Genomic DNA, 16,776 nt, shown 5'->3' with positions numbered 1-16,776 from the left:
ATTCCTTTCAACAGTTTAAAAAGACACTCTCTACAGTTTAGAGTTGTTTTCACTGGTATCATTGCTCCAAACCAGGGGTCCTCAAACTACGGCCCGCGGGCCACATGCGGCCCGCCGAGGACATTTATCCGGCCCGCTGGGTGCCGCTGCCTGTCCTGCTTAGCAGCCGACTCGTCCCGGGCCCGCAGTGCGCATAGAAATTTGTTCATAGTTGTTTTTTTTAAACTATAGTCCGGCCCTCCAACGGTCTGAGGGACAGTGAACTGGCCCCTGTTTAAAAAGTTTGAGGACCCCTGCTCCAAACCATCCATTCAGCCCAAATAGCCAGCAGTGGAACTCACTTGGGTGGTCATATGCTCTTTTCGGTCAGACAGCCCTGCGGGCTCGGTCAGACAGCGCTCCATACGTCACCTGTTTATATCACGGTTCACGCTCCACAGCCAAGCACTCTCAGAAACTCCAGGCCAAGGCGTTACTGTGACTCACACAGCAACAGTTGTCCCGTGTGTATTTTTTGCCATCGTTCAAGATGACTCTCTGTAACCGGCCCTTCTCCAGTCACCAGGAAGCGGGGTTATGAATCGCAGTCAGAAACATGCAGACAGAGGGACTGGGTCTGAGGAAGCCGTTGTGTCTGTTCAGGTGAAACGGGCCCTAGGTGTTAAGAGAGCATTAGTAATACAAACATCTACCGACAGCCTGCGGCTGGGGGTGGGAGGTTGTGGGATGACTGCGGAAGGAGGGGTTTGGGCACAGTTAGTCTCTCCCAGAGGCAGTGGGTGGCAGTGACACGGGGGCTTGAAACGGAGGCACCTGTGATGGGCGGTAATGTCACGTCCACGGCAAGCTCCTGCAGCCTGCCCCACCCCCACAGCCCCACAAAATTCCTGCCGCCCCATTGCCCAACTTTCCTTCCCCGAGCCAGTGGGAGAACTAAGGGCTCAGAGTGTAGACGTGAGGTCTGGGCGGGTGGGGTGAAGGGGCTTGGCCGTCAGAATAACACTCCTCTGGAGTGGGGCGCTCACACTTGAAGGGAAGCTGTTTCTGGACGTCAGGAGAATCACTTTAGCAGCTGGGACTGTGGGCTCAGACAGAGATTTGAGAGGCGACACGATGTAATAGGATTCCATCTCAAAGCCTAGTGATTTGGGGGCACTGAGAGATGGGACAACAGAAAAAGAATTCAGGATTCCCATGAAGTTCAAGGGTCTTTAGAGTTAAAAACAAAACAAAACAAAAAACAAAGCAAAACCTAATAGATGGGAGGACAGCACGAAGGGACCACCGACCTCCAGGGCAGCTGGAGGAGCTAGCCACTCCTCCCCGGCCTGGCTGCTGGCCTGCCAGGATTGCGCACGGTGAGGGCGTGAAGGGGCTCAGCGAGAGGCCAGAGTGGCCAGCCGCTGAGGCAGGGGGGAGCTGGACGAAGGTTAGGGGAGTCAGGGAGCAGGGTCTTTGGGTCAGCGATGGGGGGGGCGGGGTTGTTAAGTAGTTTTTCCGTGTGCTATGGAATAACTCATTCTGTTCCGCGGACTTCAGGAAGAATTAAACACCTTTTCCCTGTTTCTGAACATTGCACGTGGCCAAGCTGAGCCGTGCAGAAGGATCGGGAAGGGTCCAGTGGGCACGTACTTGATATTCTCCTAAAAGCACGGGAGCTACGGCAGGTTCCGTCGAAGTGTGTCTGTGGGAGCCACGGCAGGTCCTGTCGAAGTGTGTCTGTGGGAGCCACGGCAGGTTCCGTCGAAGTGTGTCTGTGAGACCTGTCACCGCAGTGGAGAAGCTGGTCTGGTGGGGCGGGCTTGACAGAGGGAAGCAATTCAAGTGCATCGCGCCACCCTTGGAAGGAGGAGCTGGCCCTGGGGGTCAGGGCTGGGGCGGGAAGGAGCCAGGATGCTGGTGTGGACTGGCTGTGGGCGTGAGAGATGGGCATGGAGGCCAGGGTGGGGCACCCGGCAGGGGTGTGGAAGGAGAGGAACTCCAGGACGTCCTTCTTTGGGTCCAAGAGGAGGACGGCAGCCCTGAGAGGGACAGAAAGAGCGCCCCCTCTGGACAGGAGGGAGGAAAGCAGAGGAGGAGCCGTGCCCAGAGCCGGCCTCAAGGTCCCCAAGGACTCAGGTTCCTGACAGTCCCCTGGCGTCCCTGCTGTGCTGTCATTGACCCAGTTCCCTCTTCCTGAAAGGCCTCCCCAGTGACTCAGCCACGTTCGGACCAGACACAACACACCTCTGCCGCCTGGGGAGGAGGAAGGCTGGAGCCGGCAGTGCAAGGGCCCTGGGCCTCGGGGTGAGGCAAGGCGAGCTGCGGGCCGATGGCATCACTGGCACCGCCAGACAGCCACTGGGAGGCCGCTCAGGACTGCTTCCTCCACACCCTGGTCAACAGAGAAATGCACTCCCTCCCCAGTCTCTCTCTCTGTCTCTTTCCCCCGCTCTCGGTCTCTGCCTTCCCTCGCCCCCCGGCTCTGTGTTCTGTAGGTGTCTCTCTCTCTGTCTTTGTATCTGTCTGTCTGTCTGTCTCTCTGCACTTATGATGGTGACCGGATGTGCTCCCCGGGAGAACCAGCACAAGAAGCCAAACCCCAACAAACAGCCGAGCTGGGCGCCGCCCGAGGGCCAGGCCCTGTGTGCTTTCTGGGCAGGAGAGGGCTGCGTGGTGCCCGCCCGGGGCCCCGCCTTCTGCAGGCCACACGGCTCTGCTCTGATCACTTATCTGCCTTGTTCAGGGCTGTAAGGCTCGGACAGCCTCACGTGTGACGATAAAAGCAGAGCCAGGGAGGGAGCAAGATAGCAGGAGAGGGAGGGCATCGGGGCTGCGGTCGGACTCGGGGCCCACACCCAGAGGACTGCCCACGTGCCTGCGAGGGCACCTGGGACCAGTGTCCACTCCGTAACCACCAGTTCTTCGGCCAAACACGGCATTTCCACATGACCCCGATTCCCTGTGTCAGAGCTGCTTGACCGGCCTCCCCACACCGCAAATCCTGGGGATCCCTTACCTCATGGAGCAGGCCAGGCCTTGGTTTCGGAATCCAGACCCTCACACAGGATGAGGGGCCAGGAGCGGCGTGTGCGATGATGTGGCGGGGGGTGAAGGCCGGAGCTGGCACCCCTGAGTCACGGGGTGTGAGGCGGGCAGGGCCGTGGGGGTGTCAGAGGGTCAGGGACTCCACCTGGGCCCAGGGGCTGTTGCCGCCTGGGAGGCGCCGGGCTGACCTGGGCGGGAGTCAGCAGGCAGACTCACCCAAAGCAGGGACCCCGGACCACCGGGGGGGGGTGCTGCCCAGTCCCCCTCAGGCCCTTCCCGGCGCCCACTGCCCAGCCCACAGGGGACCAGGAGCTGAGCCGGTGAACTTGATTTAGGGAGCAAAGAACTACATGCTCCTTGTCCCCATCTCACATCCGTGCCATCACACATCCGTGCCATCACACATCCGTGCCATCACACATCCATGCCATCACACATCCGTGCCATCACACACCCGTGCGATCACACACCCATGCCATCTCACATCCATGCCATCACACATCCGTGCCATCACACACCCATGCCATCACACATCCGTGCGATCACACACCCATGCCATCTCACATCCATGCCATCACACATCCGTGCCATCACACATCCATGCCATCACACATCCGTGCCATCACACACCCATGCCATCACACATCCGTGCCATCACACACCCGTGCGATCACACACCCATGCCATCTCACATCCGTGCGATCACACATCCATGCCATCACAAAACCGTGCCATCTCACACCCGTGCGATCACACATCCGTGCCATCACACATCCATGCCATCACACACCCGTGCCATCTCACATCCGTGCCATCACACATCCGTGCCATCTCACATCCGTGCCATCACACATCCGTGCCATCACACACCCGTGCCATCACACACCCGTGCCATCACACACCTGTGTCATCACACATCCGTGCCATCACACACCCGTGCCATCACACACCCGTGCCATCACACACCCGTGTCATCACACATCCGTGCCATCACACATCCGTGCCATCACACATCCATGTTCTGTTTGCTCCACTTAGTGACATGTGGGGACTGCACTGTCCCCAGAGCTTGAGCTCGGGCCCAGTCTCCCTCTTGCCAACGACAGTGAACAGAGCCCTGATCCCCGGCCTGTCTGAGCGACGACTCTTACAGGTGCGCTGAGCAGAGGAAGCAGCGGTCCCGGCCCGGGGCTGCGGGCGGGAAGGCACCGAGGAAGCCTCCAGCCTGCTCTCTGCCAGGCTCATGCCCCATGGAAGTGCTGTTACCAAAGGGGTATCTAACAGGGGAGCCCACAAAAGTGTACGGGGCCAGGCCTACAGCCCGGGAGATGCCACCCGGAGACAGAGCCTGTGGGTGACAGTCCCGGTGGGCCTCTGGCCACAGGCAGTCCTGTTGGGGGGACGTGCACAGGTGTGAACTGGGGCTTGGGGGCCGCTGATAGAGCTCTTCACCCCAGAGAGGCGACAACCCCGTTTCCTCCAATGTGCATGGAGATCGAAACAGAGCTTGTGGCCTGGCTGAGCCCCAGGGCAGTGCCTGGCAGGCACCAGGGCACTGGTGTCAATATTTGCCATGCTTTGTCATATGCTTTTCATTCAAACAGTAGACACCCCTGAGATTCAGGTGTCCACTTCAGGGATAAAAGCGGGTCAGGGAAGGTGGGTCCAGAATGAAGTGGTTATGGGGGCGCGTTGGGTTCCACCACTGACTGCGTGAGAGCCACAAGCCTGAAACAGACTCCGCACAAAGCAGGATGCAGCAGAGTGGGCCCCGGCAGCCGAGCACCCACGGGCTCCTCACACCGAGGCCGCTCCCCGAGAGCCAGCACACGGGGCTCCAGGTCACCTGAGCAGCGTCACCTGCTGACGTGCGCCAGCAGCCTCAGTTCTTTCAGGGTAAAATGCTCATGTTCCCCAAAGAGTGGGGGTGTTTCGCAGTAAGAACTGGGCAACACTGCCTGATGGTGCGTGCGAGCCCTTCTCCACACTGAATTTACCGCTTCTTAAAGCACAGACCTCACCCCTGGACAGGGATTGTCAACCTAATATCTACTCCCCACATCCTGACTAACCGGGCTTCAATGATCCAGGCAGGCCACGTGTCCAGCGGAGAGTATTCACCTTCGCAGGCTGTCTTGAAGCAGGGGATGGCCACGGGACACTTTTGGTAAATAAGACACAAGCAGAAATGTGCTGGGGCTTCTGAGGAAATGTTTACTTCTTTGAAACAGGTTCTCTCCTTTCTTCTCCCATTCTTCTCTTCCTCCTTGAAACACAGCAGCAGTGCCCGGAGCTGCAGCCACCCCCTGCTGTGATCACACAGCAATGACCTAGGGCATGAAAGCCAACATTGGGGTGGCAAAGCAGAGAGAGGAAAGAGCAGGGGTCCCAGATGGCATCCGTGGACCCCTGCCCTCCTGTGGGGCCTGGGTTAGTCAGGGTGGCATCTGTGGACCCCTGCCCTCCTGTGGGGCCTGGGTTAGTCAGGGTGCCTGTTATTTGCAAGGAAATGCTACGGGATGTACGGGAGCTTATAGGGGAGGCTCTATGATGTAATGAGAATTGACCTGGTTTGAAGTTAAGAGGGCATTTGGACGGTCACTGGGGTGTGGCTCCAGATAAGGACATGGGAGGCACATGATAAGGACACTGATGGGACCCCCCCCCCCCCCCCGGACAAGAGTCAGAGGCTGAGATTGTGTTGCAAGGCTTTCTCTGTCCCCAGAGCCCGTGGCCTGGGCTGTATGCAGTGGGGGGAGGGGGAGTCACCAGGTTCCGTGAAGGCCACCAATGTGCTGGCCACCGAGGCAGCAGCTCGGCTTCCTGACCTGGTTTTGTGTGATTGATTTTCCTTTGTTTTCCCATGAATTAGGGTTTATTCTGGATCTAACCTTCTCTACACCCAGTGTAGGGGGACAAGATGGCCGGCGGATGGGGGACAAAGGGGAGAGAGAGTTCAGTAGAAAACCTTTACTAACGGTGATAAGATAACCAGGGGGCGGGACGGGGAGCTGTTTCCACCTAAAACAGCACTGTTTTTATCAGAGACGTGTTTTGGTTTTTCTTCCTGTTTCACAAGAATAACTGGTGCTGGCGTGAACTCAGTCATCCCGAACCCAAATATTGACATTCCAGGTGGGTGAGTCCCGCTCTCCTGCCTGGCCGTGGGCCGTGCAGGTGGCAGGCTGCGAAGGGAGGCGGAGGGACTCCGCGGGGAGGTCACATGAAGCCTGTGACCTCACGTGCCCAGAGAGCCTCCTGAGAAATCAGAGTGACCTCATTCCCGGGTGCTCGCCAAACCCTCAGCCTCTGGCGGAACCCACCCAGCTGCATTCCCGGGGGAACTGACCAGCAGCGGACACGGGTCACAGGTCACATGCACAGCGCCCTCCTGCCTCCCTGAGGAAGAGTTATGCGGCTTCTTCTTTTCTCTTTTTTAATATATTTTATTGATTTCAGATTGGAAGGGAAAGGGAGGGAGAGAGATAGAGACATCCATGATGAGAGAGAATCATTGATCGGCTGCCTCCTGCATGCTCCCTCCTAGGGATCGAGTCCACAACCCGGGCATGTGCCATTGACCGGAATTGAACCCGGAACCCTTCAGTCTGCAGGCCCACGCTCTATCCACGGGGCTTCTTAGAGGACAGCCAAGAAACCAAGCCCCCACTCCACTGGAAGGAGGGCTACCAGGGGTTGGTGACACAGTGCACTTCTGTGCTGGATCCCTGTTCTGTCCATCTCACTCCAGCCCCTCTGGCACCCCAAATGCAGCGAGTTGGGGGCGGGGGGAGCATTCTCATCTGTGTCTCATATTGTCATCAATAGAATTCCTATTTCCATTTGTCCTGTGGACAGCCTTGACTGCTCATGGCACATTTGGGGGCAGGAGATGGAAGAGTGGGGCCGGGGCTTCATCTCTTTAAGAAAAGAGAACCACACTGACATCCCCTCCACCGCCACCCAGGTCAGCGCCCCCCACCCTCCCCGAGGCTGTACACCCCAGAATTTTCTTTTTGAAATAAGGACATATTTCTGACTTTGAAGAGAAGGGCTTTTTTTTTTTTTTTTTCTTGCTTTTGAAACCCAAAAGGAGGTCTGGTGAAGCTACAGTAATGTAGGCAGCTTGATTTTAGCTTGAGGCATTCAGGTAATTCACATCCCAAGGCATTCGTAATGGGCCGTTGTGGGGCAATGCACGAAAGGGTACACACAAGTCCCAGGCAGGCCTGTTTGATCAAGACTCAGCCCTCGTCCACAGAAAGATGCTCCGCTACTTCACCTGCCTCTCAGCAACGGAGCGGCTGTCAACGGGACCAGGACGTGCCATCTTTGGGAAGATGTCTCCCCATTTTAGAGATGTTAAAATGTGGCTTTGAGTCGATGAAATACAGGCGTTGTTGATCTTGACTTGGTGCGTGATGTCATGTTGGACAAACCAGATTTCCACACGCGAAATAAATGTCAAAACCAAGACCACACAGCATTGCGGACCACCTGGGTCGGCATAGGAGACACCCGCTATAGGAGCTCAGCGGGAAGGAATGACAGCTGGTGCTGAGTGGGACTGGGGAAGGTTTTAAAAAGAAGGTATCTGGGTCCTGAAGGGTGGAACTCCAGAAGAAAGGAGAGGCCGGGACGTGGCATCATGGCAATTCTCTGAGCTAAGACGAGGAGAGCAAGGCAAGGGTGGGTGGGGGGAACTGGTAGGGGCACCAGCTGGTGAGGAGGCAAGTGGGACCCAGCTCACCAACTACTGAGACAAGGACGTGATTACACAATAAAGGAAGCTGACCTGAAATGGAAAGGACAGAGACCCCGGGGAGCTGTAAAATTGTTCAACTATCTTTGTTCCCTTTGTTTTACATAAAAATTGATAGATAGATGATAGGTAGGAAGATAGATAGATAGATAGATAGATAGATAGATAGATAGAAATAATACCGTAAGGAAAGTATAAGACAAAAAAACAAATTAGGAGAAAATAATTACAACTTATACCAGAGAAAGTGTGCTATGTCCCTAATATTTAAATGCTGCCAAAAATCAGGGGGAAAAAAAGATCAACAAATTCATTTTTTTCTATGAGCAAGAGATATGAACAGCAGGTCACAGAAAAAGAAATGTAAGTGGCCTTGAATGAACAAAAAGTTGCTCAAACTCACACTGAGAGAAAGGTACATCTTTAAGAAAGAGATTCTATTTCCCAGCTATCTATAATAATATAAGGGTAATATGCTAATTAGACCAGGTGTCCTTCCGGACGTCCTTCTGGACAAAGCCTGGGCCGGAGGGAAGCCGGTGCCAGCAGCCAGGGGAAGGAAGGCCTACTCTTGCACGAATCCGTGCACCAGGCCTCAAGTCTATAATTATAAAAGGGTAATATGCTAAGTAGACCTGGCATCCTTCCGGATGTCATTCCAGACATCCTTCTGGATGAAGCTGGGGCCAGAGGGGAGCCGGTGCTGGCAGCCGGGGGAAGGAAGGCCTACTCTTGCATGAATTTTTGTGCATCGGGCCTCTAGTCAGATTGATAAGAAGCCTAAAGCTTTCAGACACATCCAGCTGGGAGAACTGTACCAAGGCATCCTCTCACACTGTCTGTGGGAATGCAAAATGGAACAAGCAATACAAAGAGGAATTTGAGACTGTCCAGCAAACTGACATAATGACTCGGTGATATCTAATAAACAATAAATAAATTCTAGGAATCTATCCCAAAGATACTCTTTCAAAGGGAGGGGGGAGGTCTCCACAACCGCTATAGAGTGATCTCCAGGATACACTGGTAAGTGAAAAATGCAAGGTGCAGACCAATGTGTACAATATGCCACCCTCTGTGTAAGGAAGGGGAACAATACCCGCTTATTTTTGGTGATATTAAAAAACAAAGAGAAAATAAACCAAAACTTAATAAAGCTATTACCGTTAGGGGGAATAAGCAGAGAGCGGGGAGGCACAGGGATGAAAGCCAGACCTCTGTGAGTGGACCTGGCCGGGAGCTGTTGGAGGTGGTTTTCAGAACACAGCATGCCCGGGGGCAGGGTAGGAGATCCCTGCCAGGAGTGTGCTGGCGCTAGCTGGAACTGACCTGTGCTAGCTTGAATATTAAATACTCAAGAAGCTTGAGAGCTGGTTGTTAAACGACTGGAAACTGTATACTGGATGCAATCAAGGTGTTCCAGTCTGAGGACTGGCTCAGGTCCAGCATCTGGGCAAGGGATCAGGACTTTCTATTGGGGTGCTTGCCCTCCCCTTTCCGATCATCATTCAGGCTTGATTTCTGTTTTTGTTTTTTACAGATTTTGAAGAGTATGCAAGGGATGTGTTAGCCTTTCCCAAAAAGGTCATTATTTGTAGTGTTGCCAATGTCCTTGGTATAAATGCTCCCACCCTGAAGAAAAGACCTTGCAATCAAGACCAATGCACATAGTCCTTCCCCTTCCAGAACTCATACATATAACAATACACCCGAAAAAAAGGAATACCCTAGATTACAAGGACTATTGAATACAGGGTTCAAGTTCAGATGGATACTGGAGTCCTGAAACATCATTATGGGCTCCCTGTCAAAAGGAGACATAGGGAAGGCAGGTAGTAAGTGGAGTCCTAGCGACATCTCTCTCAGAGTGAATCCATCGGGCTCACAGACCAACCCAGTGGTCTTTCCTAGGTCCCTGGATGTATAATTAAAATGGACATCCTTGGTAGTTGATCCAATCCTAACATTCATTACTAGGCTTTTGAGAAGGAGCAGTCATATGGAGGGAGGTGGGGTAGAAGCCTCTGAAACTGATCTTCCACCCCCACCCCCACCCTGACCCAAGTCAAGATAGATAAATAAAATGTGGTATGTCCATACAATGAAATGTTATTCAGCTGTAAAAAGGAGTGAAACAGTGACACGTGATGAACCTTGAAAACTTTATGCTCAGTGAAATAAGCAGACACGAAAGGCACATCTTGCATGATTCCTTTTCCATGAAAAGTGCAGAGTGGGCAAATCCATAGGGAAGGAAAGCAGAGTAGTGATTGGCAGGGACAGGAAGGGACTGCTTAAGAGCATAGGATTTCCTTTGGAGTGATGAGAATGTTCTGGAACTAGAGAGTGGTCATGGTTGCACAACACTGTCACTGTACTAAATGCCACTGAATTATACATTTTAAAATGGCTAAAGTGGTAAATTTTATAACATTGTTATCATACACACATGAAAAACACACCTGCTAAACGTCAGCAGCTCTGGACATAATCAGCACTGTAAGTCTTGGTTGATCTTACAGGGGGACAGCTCTGTTTTAATCTGAGGTATTATAATTCTTAATGAGTTCAAGTAGCTTTCCATGTGCTTTAGGGAATTTTAATGTTTGAATTTTGTATTTGATTGTTTTGCATCTTATCCTGGTTTGGTTGTAAGGATTTTTTCATTTGCACACTAACCTTTCATCTATCATGCATATTACAAATATTTTCTTGCCACAGTCTTTTCGCTGCAAGGGTTCAGGAGTCTGGAGAAGGGCCAGACGCATAAATGGATAGAGACTAGACAAGGAATATAAATTTGGAAGGCATGGGGGAGCCAGAGGAGGCTTCACTCTCAAGAGGAGTGGCTCCCCGACTCTCCGGACCCACTGGAAAACACACTGGCACTTTAGAAATGCAAACAGGCATATCAAAGGTAAAGTTCGATAAACAGGAAAGGATTATCTGGTTAGGGGAAATGCCTACGGCAGTTCAGCAGCAGGTAATCACATGCAGATTTTCAGCCTTGCTGAAAATGTCCATCAGCCTTCTGACGAACTTCTTACATTTATTATGCTAACTATTGTTCTTAGCCTCCAGCATTTTCTGGCAGTTTTAGATCTCCAATTTGTATACCAAAAAGATTCCCTTTCGATTTTGATTGAAATTACACCAATGGTGGACTGACCGGGGAGAGTGGAGGACTATATAGCCCTGAGTTTTTGTCCTTGTCTATCTCAGGTCCCCAGTGGATGTATGTTGTGTATTTTTTGGTCAAGTATTTTCTATTTTGTTCATGTCCGACCCTCTTCACTGTCCTCTCGGGTGCTTTATGGTTTGGGCTGTGACGGCGCTGAGCATCTTTCCCACAGTGTACTCACACGGGCACGGCTGGCGTGATGGAGGCTGTTAGTGGCTGTGAGTTTATTTCACACCTCATCCCTCTGTGAATGTGACGTTAGTGGCAGTCACTCAGCAAAAACTTTCCTCGTGTTTTTCACAAGTTCTCTGGAGCCAAGAAAAGAACAGATGGGAAAACAGAGTCCTGCAACATACTCACCACTTTAATGAGTAAAATCTAATTATAGAAAATAAACCAGCACTAATGAGAGTTCTCCTGCAACCAGTCTAAACACCAACGAGGAAGGGAGGGCGTGGGATCCTCCTGCTGGGGCAACACACACACACACTGGGAGGGTATAAAAGCCCACAGAGCAAGCACCTCACACACTCACACACACACTCACACCCCCACCTCCCAGCTCACCTCCAGCCCCACCGCCCCACCATGGCCGCATCTGCCCTGTCTGTCTGCTCCAGCGACCTGAGCTACGACAGCTGCACCTGCCTGCCCGGGTCCTGTGACTCTTGCACCGACTCCTCCTGGCAGGTGGACGACTGTCCAGAGAGCTGCTGTGAGCCCTCCTGCTGTGCCCCCACCTGCTGCGCCCCCAGCTGCTGCCAACCCTCCTGTTGCACCTCCTGCCCCTGCCAGCAGGCCTGCTGTGTGTCTGTCTGCTGCAAGCCCGTCTGCTGCACACCTGTCTGCTGCAAGCCCGTCTGCTGCACACCTGTCTGCTGCAAGCCCGTCTGTTGCACACCTGTCTGCTGCAAGCCCGTCTGCTGCACACCTGTCTGCTGCAAACCTGTGTGCTGCACACCCGTCTGCTGCAAGCCTGTGTGCTGCATGCCCGTCTGCTCTGGGGCCGCCCCCTGTTCAGCCCCCTCGTGCTGCCAGGCCACCCCCTGCCTCTCATCCTGCTACAGACCCTCCTCCTGCATGTCCGTCATCTGCCGCCCTGTGTGCAGGCCTGCCTGCTGCGTGCCCACCTCCTCCTGCTGTGGCCCTGCCTCCTCCTGCCAGCCCAGCTGCTGCCGCCCGTCCTCCTGCATGTCCCTGCTCTGCCGCCCCGTGTGCTCCCGCCCAGCCTGCTGTGTCCCCGCCTCGGCCCAGACATCCTGCTGCTGAGCAGCTCCATCTTCTGCCTCTCGAGCTGCTGTCCTTGCTCCTGAACACAGTTTTCCTCTCCTCGGAGCCCCGGAGCCCCTCTGCTGCTGCCAGGCCCTCCCCCTCTCCCACCCTCTGCTGGTGCCAGGCCCTCCCCCTCCCACCCTCTGCTGGTGCCAGGCCCTCCCCCTCCCACCCTCTGCTGGTGCCAGGCCCTCCCCCTCCCACCCTCTGCTGGTGCCAGGCCCTCCCCCTCCCACCCTCTGCTGGTGCCAGGCCCTCCCCCTCCCACCCTCTGCTGGTGCCAGGCCCTCCCCCTCCCACCCTCTGCTGGTGCCAGGCCCTCCCCTCTCCCACCCTCTGCTAGTGCCAAGCCCTCCCCCTCCCACCCTCTGCTGCTGCCAGGCCCTCCCCCTCCTACCCTCTGCTGCTGCCAGGCCCTCCCCCACCCACCCTCTGATGCTGCCAGGCCCTCCCCCTCCCACCTTCTGATGCTGCCAGGCCCTCCCCCTCCCACCCTCTGCTGCTGCCAGGCCCTCCCCTCTCCCACCCTCTGCTGCTGCCAGGCCCTCCCCTCTCCCACCCTCTGCTGGTGCCAGGCCCTCCCCCTCCCACCCTCTGCTGGTGCCAGGGCCTCCCCCCTCCCACCCTCTGCTGGTGCCAGGCCCTCCCCCTCCCACCTTCTGCTGCTGCCAGGCCCTCCCCCTCCCACCCTCTGCTGCTGCCAGGCCCTCCCCTCTCCCACCCTCTGCTGCTGCCAGGCCCTCCCCTCTCCCACCCTCTGCTGGTGCCAGGCCCTCCCCCTCCCACCTTCTGCTGCTGCCAGGCCCTCCCCCTCCCACCCTCTGCTGCTGCCAGGCCCTCCCCTCTCCCGTCGGTGGACCCACAGTCATTGCCTGATGCAGATTTGAACGTGCCCCCCATCCCTTTTTGAGAAGAGATGACCCACAAATCCCTCACTGGGGTGGACTTGGGGCCCCCCGGAGCCTCCTCTGCAGGACTGGTGGCGTGCTTTCCATGTGACAAAAGCCAATTGCTAAATCAATAAAACGTTTGTGCCGGGAAATATGTGTTTGCTTTCTCCTCCCCTGCGCCCCCTGGACCACTCCAAATCTGGGCTCTGGGTGCTCCGTCTGGCAGGAGCCAGACCATAAAGACGTGCTCTCCAATCCAAGTTCAGAGCAGCTGGGCGACGAGATCTGAAAGGGAGCCATCTGCACGCTCGTCTCCCTTCCCGACCCATCTGCACGCTCGTCTCCCTTCCCGACCCAGCGGCCCACCCTCCCCGCAGTGGGCAGCCCTCCGAGGCTGGGCCCAGGAGGCAGGTGTGGGTGCTGGAGGCTTGGACCTTGAGGGACGTGGGCTCCTGCCCATGTCTGTACCCCTGCCCGTCCAGGTGAAGGGGGAGTTGGGAGCAGCAGACACCCTGTTGGTCAGGAGCTGACAGCCCAGTACCTAGCACCGTGCTGACCTCCCCAGGAGAGGTGCCTGCACAGAGAGCGCCTGCACGCTGTCTGGACACAGGGGCTGACACAGGGGCCGATGCTCTGAGCATCAACAAGACCCTGTGGGCCCCAAGAGGGGCTCAAAGCTCAGTTCAGACATCGCTCATTCCACTCAAGGTTTCAAGGCCTGCCTGAGGAGGCAAGAGCAAAAAGACGCCTGTGAACAAACCCTCAGGACTGTGGGGGAGGATGAGCCTGCAGTCTCAGTGGACCACTAGTACTAGAGTCAAGACACCATTCAGACTGACCAGGCAGCACTGGGGGCCCTGCTTATCCCTTATGCCCTCATCTAGAACACACCCAGGAGGACCACAGGAGCAGGGGAACAGCGGAGGCCAGCAGACGGGACCAGGAACAGAAGACATCTTTGGGGGGCGGGGCGCGCAGGGGAGCCTGTAAGCCCCGCCCTCACCCCACATAAGCTCTACACAGGGAAAGAGGGGACGCAGTGAAAACCGTAAGAGGGCCTTGACAGAGGAAATGGCTGGATCAAAAACCCGCCTTGACTCTTAAATCCCTCAGCTGGGCTGAGTTCACTCAAAACTGTACCTGCTACTTGCTCACTCAAATTCTAAGAAATATCTGACCATCTTTATAGATAAATGGACAAAGGCCTGATGAACTCCTCAGAGCACAGAGCTAAAAAGACGTGGGGAGCCCTAACCGGTTTGGCTCAGTGGATAGAGCGTCGGCCTGTGGACTGAAAGGTCCCCGGTTCGATTCCGGTCAAGGGCATGTACCTTGGTTGCGGGCACATCCCCAGTAGGGGGTGTGCAGGAGGCAGCTGATCGATGTTTCTCTCTCATCGATGTTTCTGACTCTCTATCCCTCTCCCTTCCTCTCTGTAAAAAATCAATAAAATATATATTTAAAAAAAAAAAAAAGACGTGGGGAAAGGTTCTACCTCATTTCTGGTGCTGACGAGGATGCGCGGGAGAGGGAACGAACCCTCGTGCACTGTTGGTGGGAATGCCAGCTGGTACAGTCGCTGCGGAGCTTCCTCAAAGTTAAACATGGAGCTGCCTTGCCCTAGCCGGTGTGGCTCAGTGGATAGAGTGTCGGCCTGAAGGGTCCCAGGTTTGATTTCAGTCAAGGGCATATGCCTGGGTTGTGGATTCGATCCCCAGTGTGGGGCGTGCACGAGGCAGCTGATCAATGATTCTCATCATTGATGTTTCTATCTCCCTCTCCCTTCCTCTCTGAAATCAATAAAAATACATTTAAAAAATAAAAATGAAAAAAGAAATGGAGCTGCCTTATGACCCAGTGATTCTACTTCTGGGTATATATCTGAAGAAACCCAAAACACGAATTCAGCAGAATATATGCATCCCTGTGTTTATTGCAGCGTTATTGACAATAGCCAAGATTTGGAAGCAGCCCAGGTGCCCATCAGTAGGTGAGTGGATAAAAAATCTGTGGGACATTTGCACCATGGAATACTACTCAGCCATACAAAAGAATTAAATCTTACTTCTTACGACAGCATGGTCGGACCAGAAGAGTATTACGCTAAGTGAAATAAGCCAGTTAGAGAAAGATAAATGCCACATGATTTCATTTACATGTGGAATCTAATGAACAAAATAAACTAACAAACAAAATAGAAGAACAGACTCACAGCTGTCAGAGGGGAGGGGCTGGGGGCTGGGTGAAAAAGGTGAAGGGATTAAGCAAAAAAGAAAAAAAACCTCATAGACAGACAACAGTATGGTGATTACCAGAAAGAAGGGGTGTGTGGAGGCAGGAGAGGGTAAAAAGGGGGTAAATGGTGATGGAGAGAGACTTGACTTGAAGTGGTGAACACACAATACAGTGTGATGTATTCTAGAATCGTACACCTTAAATCTATATCATTTTCTTAACCAATGGCACCGCAATAAGTTCAATTAAAACATATTTTAGGGGTTCTACTTCCTTCCTAACCCAAGGAAAGGGAGATGCAGGGATGTCGACACATGTGAAAGCCAGCAACCTACAAGCCACGATGTCGGTTACAGCTGACTCCCCATGGCTCCCCGAGTGAACCCATTTCTGCAGCAATGCCCTCACATCCCTGGGTGCCTCTGCCTGGGACACTGCCCTCACATCCCCGGATGCCTCTGCCTGGGACACTGCCCTCACATCCCCGGATGTCTCTGCCTGGGACACTGCCCTCACATCCCCAGGTGCCTCTGCCTGGGACACTGCCCTCACATCCCCGGATGTCTCTGCCTGGGACACTGCCCTCACATCCCCGGGTGCCTCTGCCTGGGACACTGCCCTTCACATCGCCCACTGCAGCTCAGCATCACCTCTTCATGGAGGCCCAGCCGCCCGCCAGCACCCTCACTCCCTATCTGCTGCCCCTGTTTTCCTCCCTGGAATCACTCTGTGCATGAATTTCTCCATCCGCTCCTTTATTCCTTGCCCTGGAAGGCTCCCGAGGCCAGGATGGCTCCACTGCCTGCACACGGGGTCGACTATTTGTTGCATAAACAAGTCAATTTCTGCCTAGATTTTGGACAAACTTTCTGCAAAGGGCAGATGGTGAGCATTTCGGGCTTTGCTGCCACAAGGTCTCTCCCATAACTCCTCAGCGGCTTGCGCCTAAGCAGCCCTAGACAGACGCAGGGACATGGACGTGGCTGCGTCCAACAAAGCTTTTATTCGCACACGGGCAGCAGCCAGATCCTTCCTGCAGACTTCCGTTTGCAGAGTCCTGCTTTCAGGACATGAGACACCAATGGCTGAAAGGATACGGTTCTCTGAGCGAGCCAGGGTGCTCTGTGCACAATAATGGCCTGGCGGAACCCCAGGAGCCCACGTGGTCAAACCAGAACACCCTGTTTACAGAGGGGACCCGGCCTCGGAGCCAAGCTTGTTTATGTGGAGCCTCACACAGGAGAGCGCGTCCAAGGAAAGAAGGTGCTGGAAACACGGAGGAAGCAGCCGTGGGGAAGCATGAGGAAGTCAACAGTCGTGCTTCTGTGTTGCCGGGATGCCCACAGCCTGGGTGTAAAGGCCGCCAGACATCTCCGCCCTCACTCCCACCCCAGCCAGCCCACGACAAC

At 54.6% G+C, this 16,776-nt stretch overlaps 1 protein-coding gene across 1 annotated transcript; it reads left to right on the top strand.

Moving 5' to 3' along the window:
• Nucleotides 1–11,558: 11,558 nt before the first annotated feature.
• Nucleotides 11,559–12,239, top strand: LOC308241629 (uncharacterized protein; the record flags this gene model as incomplete). Its single annotated transcript, XM_080655141.1, has 1 exon — nt 11,559–12,239. The coding sequence occupies one exon, from the start codon at nt 11,559–11,561 to the stop codon at nt 12,237–12,239; it is 681 nt and encodes a 226-aa protein (XP_080511267.1).
• Between the last annotated feature and the right edge of the window lie 4,537 nt (nt 12,240–16,776).

This window comes from Plecotus auritus (assembly GCF_963455305.1).
Source record: "Plecotus auritus genome assembly, chromosome: 2".
Taxonomy (NCBI): Eukaryota; Metazoa; Chordata; class Mammalia; order Chiroptera; family Vespertilionidae; genus Plecotus; species Plecotus auritus.
The sequence above is the reverse complement of the archived record's forward strand: the minus strand, read 5'-3'. Positions and strand labels throughout refer to the sequence as shown.